The sequence below is a fragment of the Antedon mediterranea genome, chromosome 10 (assembly GCF_964355755.1).
Source record: "Antedon mediterranea chromosome 10, ecAntMedi1.1, whole genome shotgun sequence".
Lineage (NCBI taxonomy): Eukaryota > Metazoa > Echinodermata > Crinoidea > Comatulida > Antedonidae > Antedon > Antedon mediterranea.
Window position 1 is genome coordinate 15,888,829 of NC_092679.1, and position 13,481 is coordinate 15,902,309.

At 32.1% G+C, this 13,481-nt stretch overlaps 1 protein-coding gene across 6 annotated transcripts in view; it reads right to left on the reverse strand.

Annotated features, from left to right (window-relative positions):
- The window catches only part of LOC140060149 (signal-induced proliferation-associated 1-like protein 2), a 99,441-nt gene that overhangs the window by 46,164 nt on the left and 39,796 nt on the right, over positions 1 to 13,481 (reverse strand). For all 6 annotated transcript variants that reach the window (XM_072106241.1, XM_072106240.1, XM_072106239.1 and 3 more), the window contains exons 6-11: positions 12,778 to 12,853; positions 9,835 to 9,933; positions 8,779 to 8,882; positions 6,042 to 6,199; positions 1,178 to 1,284; positions 684 to 913 (exon numbers count right to left, since the gene is read on the reverse strand). In XM_072106241.1, the coding sequence (XP_071962342.1) occupies positions 684 to 913; positions 1,178 to 1,284; positions 6,042 to 6,199; positions 8,779 to 8,882; positions 9,835 to 9,933; positions 12,778 to 12,853 (774 nt within the window). The remainder of the gene's footprint in view (positions 1 to 683; positions 914 to 1,177; positions 1,285 to 6,041; positions 6,200 to 8,778; positions 8,883 to 9,834; positions 9,934 to 12,777; positions 12,854 to 13,481) is intronic.

Below are 13,481 nucleotides of genomic sequence, written 5' to 3' on the forward strand. Positions count from 1 at the left end.
ATCCAATCAGATGTCTAGAAAGTCAGCTGACTTTAAACCCACTGAGCCTCTTACCAGGATATTCAATAATACTAATTCTCAAACGATTTACATTTAACAACAATTAATACAGCTATTCCTCTCTAAATTGTCAATTTAATTTGGTTAAATAATAAATAGGTCAACGAACATTTAAGCGGTTAAATTTTAAGAGGAAATTACTATTGGATGACGAGCTTAGAACGATCATGTTGGGAAAACATGGCACACATGGGATTTGGAGGATTAGAAACAGGATTTACCCAGAATTCACCAGAGATAATGAAAACCTTTTGTTAAAGTGCAACAGACAATTAGGCTACACAATATGCATTTGCCCTTTTATTGATAATTAACAAAAAAGATTAAAATATGATTATCATGATTAGTTAAAAAGTAGTTTCAAAATCAGATCCAAGAAAACAAGTAACAGTGTTATATTTCCTGTTAGTTTTTATACATGTTGGTGGTGGGCGGAATATTTTATCTTAATTTTTTATACTTCATATTCAATATATTATATATAGACATTTTTTATATTTTAAATTTTCGTTGCCTGTAAGTAAGTTTGAAAAATGTAATGCATTTTGAAAGAAAAAAAAACGGTTTAAAAAATTACATTCTCCTAGACTGCAATAGAATGGAAACAGCAAGAACATGCTTACCTGAACATACCACACGAGGGCTCCCTTCAATGACATATCAGGTGGTATTTTATGTGCAATTTTTTCTTTCTTACGATCAAAGATTGCAAACTTTCCAAGTTTGCTGCTGGAGTCTATTGTCGTTTGTGTCACAGAATTCTCAGCCAAATCCTTTAAGTACTCTAATCTAGTTCGAGTAGCCATGGCTACAAATTTTTCTGACTTGTGAACAGCATTTTCACCATTTATGACTGAAAGGAGAGAATTTACATTCAGATTTATTTATTTATTTACCAGATTTCTATAGCACCCTTTTCATGAAAACTCATGCTCAAAGGATTAGTTTTCATCGTTTTTTAGAATATAAATTATTTTTCAGATTTGTTTTTCAAACTTTGATGATTTACAATTTCAATATCAAAAAACGAGCCGATCACTTATAATCTTCTTTTGAATATCTCACCTTTTTTTCTTGTTTTTGTTTTATTCAATGTTTTTCATAATTATAAACATACCTTTTGCAAGCAGAAATTCTGCGAACGAAGCTGATTTTGTAAACTTCATATTTGCACCATAATAAGGTCCAAAAGCTGGAACATCATTAGATCGTGAAACTGCAACCCTACATAAAAAAAAAACATTTTGATGTAATGTTAGTTCAGTTTTATTTGTCCATAAGACCAGAAAAATCATTTGAACAAGTTTTATCGCAAAAAACATGGGCGACGCAGGACGGCAAGGGTTTGGGAGCAAACGTCATGACACACATACATACATGATTTGTTGTTTGTACATACGCATCGTGACGTCTGCTCCTAAACCTTCCTATCATGCATTGTGCAATGACGTTCCTCGCTAAATCAAGCTATTGCAAAAAAACCTTATTGCTCAAAAATTACCACAGAAAATGAAACAATTTAAAATTTAAAATAAGATTAAAAATTACCGGATCTCTGAATAGACAATTAATTTCCTGAGTTGATTTATGAAAAAGTAAGTATGTATTGAGAAAAATGCATCACTATATTTGTATATTTGATAACATTTTTGTTTGTATAATTATAGCACCCTCTATGCCATAACTGTTATGCAAAAATAGTATTCATTTTTACGGTATGTAATAATTTAAATAAATGCACAATTATGTGCTTTCTTGAATTGTTATTATTATTAAACATAAATGTAGATTGAAAAGAAAGAAAATTATTCTCCAATTCTTCTCTAAATTCATATAGTTGTTTTTACTCATCTATATCATAATTTTCCCATAATTTTTCCCGATTGGAACTGAAACATAATTTGTTAATAAGGACATCAATATTAAAATTAAACATAGCGTGTGTATTTGAGAGGTTGGCTTGACAAAAGCACTTTAGAGCAGATATTTAAATATTAAAGCCGATTTCAAACATGATGATAAGAATATAAAATGAAAAGCCAAATGTCAAGGGTCAAGGGTTATGAAAACATTGAACACAATTTAAATTGATTTTGAACTGCCTCATCCGTAGAGAAAATTTCATTTGAATTTAAATTGAAATTAAATCCAATATTTAAATAAGATAATCAATAATAATAATAATAATTGTTTCTTTAGCTCACATAAAAATATGACAAGTTAAATTGGATATCATTTTCTGATTGAATCAGAATCAGAATATGAATTATATAAATATTTATATAAGAAATTTGTCCAGTTGGTATATCAAATGTTTATAATTGGGCATTCACACTATCAAAAGTTATGGCAAAATACTGTAGTAATGTACACAGGGCCTCAAAATACTGTATGTACTACTGTAGTAATGTACACAGGGCTTCAAAATACTGTACTACTGTAGTAATGTACACAGGGCCTCAAAATACTGTATGTACTACTGTAGTAATGTACACGGGGCTTCAAAATACTGTACTACTGCAGTAATGTACACGGGGCCTCAAAATACTGTATGTACTACTGTAGTAATGTACACAGGGCTTCAAAATACTGTACTACTGTAGTAATGTACACGGGGCCTCAAAATACTGTACTACTGTAGTAATGTACACAAGGCTTCAAAATACTGTACTACTGTAGTAATGTACACGGGGCCTCAAAATACTGTACTACTGTAGTAATGTACACAGGGCTTCAAAATACTGTACTACTGTAGTAATGTACACAAGGCTTCAAAATACTGTACTACTGTAGTAATGTACACAGGGCCTCAAAATACTGTACTACTGTAGTAATGTACACAGGGCCTCAAAATACTGTACTACTGTAGTAATGTACACGGGGCCTCAAAATACTGTACTACTGTAGTAATGTACACAAGGCTTCAAAATACTGTACTACTGCAGTAATGTACACAGGGCTTCAAAATACTGTACTACTGTAGTAATGTACACAGGGCCTCAAAATACTGTACTACTGTAGTAATGTACACGAGGCCTCAAAATACTGTACTACTGTAGTAATGTACACGTTTTTCTGACTGATTTCATCACCCTGATAATAAATATGAAATAACAACAATAATTATCTACTAACAAACACGTTATGTTTTCTATCAAAAATATATTAGAACAAATAATAGGGTAATAAAACTGAATCACACCATAAAGATTAATCATCCAAGATACAATCTATTGGGTAAATTGTTGTGGATGATTTGAAAATGTTTATTACACATTTGTACGCAATAATGTTAAATGATGATATGTATGCATTTGAAAGACAAGTCAAGCATACAAAAGTGACATCAGAAGACAATATTGTTGAATGTTGTATATGCTTGTGTACATATATTAGACAATTTGATGTAATTGCATGGAATTGTCATTATAAAATGCACTATAACAATATTGTTGAATTATTAATGTATACAATGGTATACACTTATATAGTACAACCCCTTTGGGACCCAACAAAGTATTACCCTTAATAGCGGTTGGCTGTATTGTTAAATTATATATTGCACAATTTTTGTTTCCAGGTAAGTGTCTTATTATTGTGGGCATGTCCTCGTAATAGGGGTGTCTCCCTAAATAAGAATTAAATGTTGTGTTGAAACATTGTTTATTTGTTTGTTTCCCAGGAAAGTGTTCCCTTAATAGGGGTGTCCCCTGAATACGGGTTGGCACTAGTATTATAATACATATTGTACATTGTTCACTTAACAAAAACTGTCCTCTTAAAAAGAGTGTCCTCTGAATAGGGATGTTCTCTGCATAGTGGTGCACCCTGAATAGAAGTTTTACTATATGCTTCATAACATAACTTCATAACAAAGTCGGTAGTCACTGTTGAGTGCAGACTAATACAATTTGTTTGCGCTCTAGGCTTTTGTTCACCTATTAACATGTACGCCTTCTACATAGTAAATCACGGTCGGGAAAAATAAGAGAAAAATATGTTAACATGTACGCCTTCCACATACTGAATCACGGCCGGGAAAAATACGAGAAAAATAGGAGAACATGTACACCTTCCACATACTGAATCACGGCCAGGAAAAATAAGAGAAAAATAGGTGAACATGTACGCCTTGCACATACTGAATCATGGCTGGGAAAAATATGAGAAAAGCGACAGCGTAAAGAGTGATTTGAACACTGATATACCTAATAGAATTGATGTGGAAGCGCTTACTACTACTAAAATGAATTTCATATACAAGTGTATTTTCAACGACCTAGTTGAGAAAATTGTGCCAAACACAACCTCAAAGAGTTTCAAGTAAAGGTATATAATAAATAGGAAATATATTACAAGTAAGCTTGCTCAACCAAATTTATGTATTTTCTTTTACTCATTTATCCAACCATGAACTTTTATACACATGTCATCTACTGTAACATGAGATGCAATGAAATAACTATACAATGCAAAGCAGCTGCCTACAGCATTCTACACAATACGATCAAGCCAATTTACCAGACGATTAGCTCTCAAGAATAGAGGGAGCGGCTAATAAGGTGTGCACTAAGACAACGTAAGGACAAGCCAATTAGTGATAATCTAAATTTTGCTTTAATGTGCCTTAAGGTGATTGCGTATACTTGACCTGTTAGTTCTGCGAAAAATACTATAAAAACTATTTAGCTAAAGAACATCAGTGTTCATATCAGATAGAATTGCCAAGATAAAATGAATTTAGTTATTAATCCACTTGTAATATGGTGTTTAAAGGATTGATAGAGATTAGATAAGCTAATTAATCTAATTTGGCTAATCCCTTTAAGATCATATAGCAATACTTATACTGATTATTCGTGTTTTTGTATTAGATTAGATTTAATTTTAATGAGGCTAATAGCCACTATCTAGTGATTCTAATTAAAGACCACTCTAAGTAACAACTTGACCAAGAAGAACAAAAAATACAGGTTACACTGGTAGTATGTAGTTGAAGTGATTCTAATAAAAGACCAAAGATTTAGTAAACCTAATATTACAGGCTTCACTCCAATTAAAGACCGCTCAAAATAAAAACTTGATCCAGAACACAAAATAAAAGTTAAGCCGGTAGTATGTATTTGAAGTGACTCTAATAAAAAACCTAATATTACAGGATTCTCTCCAATTAAAGACGTCTCTAAAGACTTGACCAAAAAAACAAAAAGACCAAATATCTACACTACATATTTATAGGCTACACTAAAAATGTATCATTTAAAATTTGTTTTGCAATTATTGTAAATAAATTTTAAATACAGTACTGATTTACCAATTTTATTTTGTAATTGTTATGCTATTTTCCAAGGTAAAAAACTACTTAGCATTTATGACAATTTCTTTTGATACTTGCTGAGGAAAATTAATAGAATTGAGATTCTAAATACTACAGAAAATACAAGTATAATTATTTTTCCGTTTTCATTTAAATCTATCTAAAATTAAATAGATGCAATCATGATTATATAAAGTAAAAATATTCTTGTCTTAATTAAACTAATTACTTAAAATGTTTTTATTTGTTTTTAGGTAAAACATAAATTAACCATTTTAGTCAGAGGTATTAGAATAACATAATCAGATGTCAGCTTCGATAAAACAACTTTTCCCTAGAGTATAATATTTCTAATATTAAATGTTGTATTGTTGCAAAGAAAACAAATATGTATGCAATTATTTATGTATTGTGAATATTCCCATATGACAAATTAATTTCATGTTTGTACAAGTAACGATTCCTCCCTCATCATCTTTCCGATATTAAAGCATATCTAAATACGTAAGGAGAGAATTGAGTGCTCTTACAAGTATCTCTATCATCAAACAGCCTTCAGAAATCATGAACTCCAAGTCAGCGTTAGCGCGTACATGAGCAAAACCCGACCTATTTATCGTCTAATTTATCATCATCCATTGTATTGATGCTTAAATCTACTTACGAGTATCGCACGTTTTCCGTGTTCGGTTCATGTGCCCGCACGATGACGAACACGTGCTGGAACTGTGAGCGAATCGTTATCGGTGAGAACGGCTTTGCCCCTGGTTCTTGAAAAATGATTGTGGCTATGTCATTTCCTATATGTCTTTTTCTCAATAACTGTAACATAAATTTAAGTCAATGAGTTAAATAATTTCCACTGAATTTAAAATTAAATTAAATATATGTAAACTCCAATAAAGAAAGAACATTATATTGCGAATTCAATAATTTTCAAGAATCTTTTACCATATATAAATAAATTTTACATATTTTAGAGTAAAAGATGAATCAGATTTTTTAATATGATCAAATACATCAAAACATAGAATTCTTAATATATGTTCAGTCTTTTTTAATTTTATTTTTGATAGCGACAGATTTCAATAGGCATAAGTATATAAAACTGATAAATTAATCAATTATTGACAATATTTTCCTAATACAGCGGCGGATCCAGGATTTTGAATAGGGAGGCCCAATAGCGTAAAAATGGTGACATGAAGGGCCGGCCTTAATGGATGTCTTTTTCATTACAATTTGCGAAATTTAGGGGCCGGGGCCTACAAACCTCCTCCCTCTGGATCCGCTCCTGTTAAGAATGTTGTGGAAGAAAAGATTATTACAACATGATGCATGTTGTTTAGCATAGTATTAATAATTATCTAGATAAACAAAAATGTTAAATTTTATAGATAGATAATAATTTTATTCGTCTATTTGTAATATAAATTTTTATAGATAGTTTATTATATATCATTGTTGTTACTTTGGGAGTACGGAACCTGAACTCTTGTTATAGTGATTAGGTTCACTTTTAGGTTCCTGCCTACTCCCTTAGTTTCAGTGTTTTTGTATGTTTGTAACTGGTTTTTTGGCAATAAATAATAATAATCACTATAACAAGAGTTCAGGTTCCGTACTCCCAAAGTAACAACAATGATATATAATAAACTATCTATAAAAATTTATATTACAAATAGACGAATAAAATTATTATCCATCTATAAAATTTAACATTTTTGTTTATCTAGATAATTATTAATACTATGGTAAACAACATGCATCACATAAAATTGTTTACAACTAATAAAACTATAGACTTGTCGCCAAATAAAGAAATATGGTGTTAATAAACTGGGTGTTTTTTTCCACACTACAGCAGTTTTATGACAAAATGATGGAAAAATAATGAGTAGTTTGTAAACATGAATATAGAACATTAACTACAACAATTCCCAATTGCTAATAGTATGCATGAGTGAGCGTATCACCTGCTTTTAATACTAAACCATATTTTAGTAACATGTAGAGTAGTACTCAGTTCAATTCAACTTTATTTAACCACTACGAAGGTCCGTTGTTCTAAAATGTCAAAAATATGTTCACTATAAAAATGTATATTATTTAAAAGTTTTAATGAAGTTTGTTTAAACAATTGAAGAGTTGTAGACTAGTGAATGTCAACACCAAGATTATTCCATCTAAATACACCTTTATATGCTAGTCTTTTATATTCAGTCTTAGGTAGCTGTAAAGGCACGCCCCTATCCCCTATGAGGACACAATTAATGTGAAAATAGTGAATTTGAATACATGGTGGCATATTATAGCATATTATAAAAATATTATACTTTATAGACTTTTTTCTGTATGTCATACATATGCCATGAAATTAGATTCTTGTATAAGCCTACCATACAAAGTAACTCTTTATTCTGGTATAATATCTATATGTTCTGGTTGATAAGCCCACCCTGCAAGCTTTATGTTTAAGGCAGATATGACAAGAGGATATATCATTTACTTTGTATGTTTGAATTTTGATCAGTTTCTAAGTGCGTAATTTATTTTTCTATCAATAGTTGGATCTTATAAACTAATCTAAATGGAATTGAAGGACTTATTCTTTAAGATAATTATTATAGCTAATGTGAGTTATTTAAAAGCAAACTAGAATAAGAAGAAAACAAACTAATATTGTCACTACCAAAAAAATGAAAAAATAATATGTGATAACCACATGATTATCAAGCAAATAGGCTCCTATTTAAATACTGTAAGTAATATAAACAAACCTAATATCCAAAGCAATTACACTGACAGTTTGGTCAATGATGAGCGACACACAAGATTCAATTCATTAACATAGTTTTAATGAGGTTTATATTACCTTGTATATTACTGTATTAGTATTTTTAGAACAGAACAAGACTAATTAGCAACTAAATAACTAAACTATAAAGCAAAGCTTAAAATGTATTGTAAATATACAAAAATAAATCAATCTAAAAATAAATATTGTAAACACATTTAAATTTGTTCATACATACTAAATGAATGCACTATAAGGTGACCTCTCAAGGAAAGTACATTTTTTAAATCTTTACTTTATCTTACTTTATTATTATTTTGTATTAATTCGTAATTTAACCAAGTACAGTAATTTATATTGTTTTATGAAATGAAATACAGGAAATAAAAAATTTAAAAAAACCAAAAAACAACATTTTTTAAATCTTCTGTAGAGGAAAAGATACCTTCAGGACCCCAAAAAATGTTCCCTTAATAGGAGTGTCCCCTGAATAGAGGTTGGCTGTAGTGTTATATATAACATATAACAAATATATTAACCTCCGTTATCTCCCTATTAGGGGTTTCCCAACAAAAAAGAAGGGTTGTAAAAATCTCTCTTTTACCTGTTGTTTGTTACTGTTGGAAAATGGAAGCATAGTTGATACATGGAACATAATCTCAATGTCTTGGTATGTGGCATATAAGGAATGTGTACCAGTGGAATCACCTGCAAAGACAAAAACAAACATTATTTTGTTTGGTAAATTATGCTAATTAGTTTCACCTCTCGCATTCAACCAAAATGGCCGTGTTAACTTAATGGCCAAGACAATTTTAGCTTTCAGAGAAAATTTCCCATTTGTGGACACACATTGCACGACGATGAAGAAGCAATTTAGTAGTGAAAAATTTAGGTCACAGGAATGCAGTAAAGTAAAGTGAAATACGTGGGAGAAAATATTGAAACATGCTCGACCTATTCTTCACTGCCATGTATGTCATGCTTGTGCTTTACTAGTTGTGTGCCATGTTGGACACTGTTATCCCCAGTTGTCAATAAAAAACAAGAATAATAATAATAATAATATGGCACATAACAAGTGATGCGCATATAGTGAGTTAAATTAAAAAGATTACTCCACACATATTTTATAGTGCACTGCACAAGCATTGTTTCTTTACAAAATATATAAATTAGTGGCGCTTTCGTCCTCGAGTGTCATTTTGGGACCGTAGACAAATGGTGAACGTTTAAACAAGACAGTATAGTCTTGATAATGAATAGAATAGTGAATACTTATTATGCTTATATGCATGGATACTGAGTATTCGATTGTATAAATTACTATTCTTAGTCCCGAGGTCGATCAAAGTATACTGATAAAAACTACATATATACGTGGTGTATTGCAAACTTTATATCAAAATAATAACCTTATGTTTATCATCCCAAAACGGAAGCGTGCTAGTGTTGGAGCTCACAGTCACACCATGCCCAAGACATGCAGATTTGAGAGTAACAGAATGAATAGGTAGCTTAAAAATCAACAAATCATATTTTCAACCTTTTCTTTTGTTTAATATTATAATTCTTCTGATCATACTAGATTGAGAGGACAACGTAACTTAAGCGCAACTATCGTTCAATCACTGTCTAACATGGATACACCTTTACTTACATTTATTGTCCAATTGTGCTCTGAACTTTTCAAAATCCTTTAAGCGAACCTTCGTTCCAAGACAATCGAGAAACTCCTCAAATGCGGGACTTCCAAATTCTGGAAGAAAGAAGAAAGTGAACAAAAATTACTAATTACAAAACCTTGAAATCGCACATAAATACAAGCTCACTGCAAAATATATCTGAAATTTACTTTTACTAATTTGGCATTCCTTCTTCAGTTTTTCTATCCACTTTTAATTAATTTAGTTCAAGTTTTGTTTTGTAAGAAAATAAACACTGGGTTTGCATTAAAATAATTTGTATGATAAAAAAAAATTCTCATAAAAACAATCCACATAAATTTAAAGACAAAATTTCTATTAAAAAAACATAATTTAGCTTTAGCAAGCCAGATGGTGAGTTATTAATCATTTTTTTCAAGATATTTTTTTACTATAATTGATAAACACTTTCATTATAGACATCAGATGCAAATTCAAAATGAGTTTGGTTTAAAGGTGGCCTAGTTTTTATGATTTGTTGCCTCTATATTATGAATCCAAAAGCAATTTTGAAAAACCTTGATAGACTATTATATATAATTTATGTGACATTATTAAAATACTTGCACCATTATTCTATTTTTTTTCATATAATTTAAATTGCATGTATTCATAGTAGTGGAGCTACTAGCTTACCTTCCAATCCCAGGGTTCAATCCTGACCTAGTGCCAGGGTTGTAACTCACAAATCTTTCTACTCCACTCCCTAAGCCTCGAATGAGACTTAGTTTAATAATAAATTATTAAAAAAAAAAAAATTTTTTTATCCATCCTGTAATTTCCCACTGTTCGATGCGTATAAAATAAATGACAAAATAAATATATAAATCCAAAGGCAAATTACTGAAAAAATGACAATGCTGTGGGTAAAAAGTGGCTTGATCTCAATGGAGATACAACAAAAAAAGCAAAAAGCTAAATCAAAACGATAAGTAAAACAGCCAGAAAAGTTAGCAGAGCTTTCGGGCAACACTATAAATATATATATATATAACTAGCTGTTTATAAAAATTTTTTTTTTTTTTAAACAATAAATAGTAAAACACACCAACTACAGTAGAAAGAATTTCATTTGGGACACACCATTGGGGCAATTTATTTGTAGTCAGCAGTGGAAATCCATATTTAGGAGACATTTTGTTGGGTTGAAAGGTGTCTCTTTAGTAGGGTTCCCCTTTAGTAGAGCTACCCGTTAGTAGAGCTTTCCCTTAGTAGAGATTCCCCTTAGTATGGCTTCCCATAAAATAGTACGCTTCCTCTTAGTAGACTACTAGGACTTCCCCTTAATGGAAGTTCTCCTTAGTAGAGCCTTCCCTTATTATGGCTTCTCCTTAGTAGAGCTTCCTCTAGACTACTAGGGCTTCCCCTTAATAGAGGTTCTCCTTAGTAGAGCTTCCCTTTAGTATGGCTTTCCCTAATAGTACAGCCTCCCCTTAGTATGGCTTTCCCTTTAGTACAGCCTCCCCTTAGTATGGCTTTCCCTAATAGTACAGCTTCCCCTTAGTATGGCTTTCCCTTTAGTACAGCTTCCCCTTAGTATGGCTTTCCCTAATAGTACAGCCTCCCCTTAGTATGGCTTTCCCTTTAGTACAGCCTCCCTTTAGTATGGCTTTCCCTTTAGTACAGCCTCCCTTTAGTATGGCTTTCCCTTCAGTACAGCTTCCCCTTAGTATGGCTTTCCCTTTAGTACAGCTTCCCCTTAGTATGGCTTTCCCTAATAGTACAGCCTCCCCTTAGTATGGCTTTCCCTTTAGTACAGCTTCCCCTTAGTATGGCTTTCCCTTTAGTACAGCTTCCCCTTAGTATGGCTTTCCCTTTAGTACAGCTTCCCCTTAGTATGGCTTTCCCTTTAGTACAGCCTCCCTTTAGTATGGCTTTCCCTTAGTACAGCTTCCCCTTAGTATGGCTTTCCCTTCAGTACAGCTTCCCCTTAGTATGGCTTTCCCTTCAGTACAGCTTCCCCTTAGTATGGCTTTCCCTAATAATACAGCCTCCCCTTAGTATGGCTTTCCCTAATAGTACAGCCTCCCCTTAGTATGGCTTTCCCTTTAGTACAGCTTCCCCTTTGTATGGCTTTCCCTAATAATACAGCCTCCCCTTAGTATGGCTTTCCCTTTAGTACAGCCTCCCCTTAGTATGGCTTTCCCTTCAGTACAGCTTCCCCTTAGTATGGCTTTCCCTAATAGTACAGCTTCCCCTTAGTATGGCTTTCCCTTTAGTACAGCTTCCCCTTAGTATGGCTTTCCCTAATAATACAGCCTCCCCTTAGTATGGCTTTCCCTTTAGTACAGCTTCCCCTTAGTATGGCTTTCCCTAATAATACAGCCTCCCCTTAGTATGGCTTTCCCTTTAGTACAGCTTCCCCTTAGTATGGCTTTCCCTAATAGTACAGCCTCCCTTTAGTATGGCTTTCCCTAATAGTACAGCCTCCCCTTAGTATGGCTTTCCCTAATAGTACAGCCTCCCCTTAGTATGGCTTTCCCTAATAGTACAGCCTCCCCTTAGTATGGCTTTCCCTAATAGTACAGCCTCCCCTTAGTATGGCTTTCCCTAATAGTACAGCCTCCCCTTAGTATGGCTTTCCCTTCAGTACAGCTTCCCCTTAGTATGGCTTTCCCTAATAGTACAGCTTCCCCTTAGTATGGCTTTCCCTTTAGTACAGCTTCCCCTTAGTATGGCTTTCCCTAATAATACAGCCTCCCCTTAGTATGGCTTTCCCTTTAGTACAGCTTCCCCTTAGTATGGCTTTCCCTAATAATACAGCCTCCCCTTAGTATGGCTTTCCCTTTAGTATGGCTTTCCCTTCAGTACAGCTTCCCCTTAGTATGGCTTTCCCTTAGTACGGCTTCCCCTATGGCTTTAACTGTATTCAAGAAAACATTAAATATGGACATTACCATTATTGTACATTTCTTCCTCTGTATTCTGCTCTGCTTTGCAAAACAAAATTCCAATTTTATATTTCTTGCTTATCTGAAAAAACACACAAGATATTTTGTTTATTTTACTTAAATAAATATCAAAACATTAATCAAAGTACTAGATATGACATAAAATCAAAAAATAATAGTTAATAATATTGATAAGGATTTATTAAAGTATGTTCCAGGATTTTTTAAATGGGGAGCAAAATAATCTGTCAAAAATAGATTTAGATCTAAATAGTTAAAGATGTATTTTTACCCAAAAACATGAAAATTGAAGATTAATATATCCCTAACCATTGTCTGACAGACAATTTAAGTATTGGTTGCTTTAAATTACATTTTTTTCAGGTAAATAATTTTTTTATTCCAGTTTTTGGTAAAAGTGAATAACTATTAGGTGACATTACATTGGCATATTCAACAACAAACTTGAAAAAATATTCAAGAGGAACAATATATCTTTAATAATTCATGTTAGCTGTTAGTGTCAAGGAGCACTGTGCATACTAGCCATTTTTATAGCCTTTTTTACAACAAATTATGGCAAAAAACAGTGAAAATTAAATAAAGTTTTTATTTCCTATTATAAAATAACACCAATAATTATTTGTCAGCGAGAGATCAGGTTTATGTAATACATACGATACATTTGTATATAATATTCAGCTTCATGA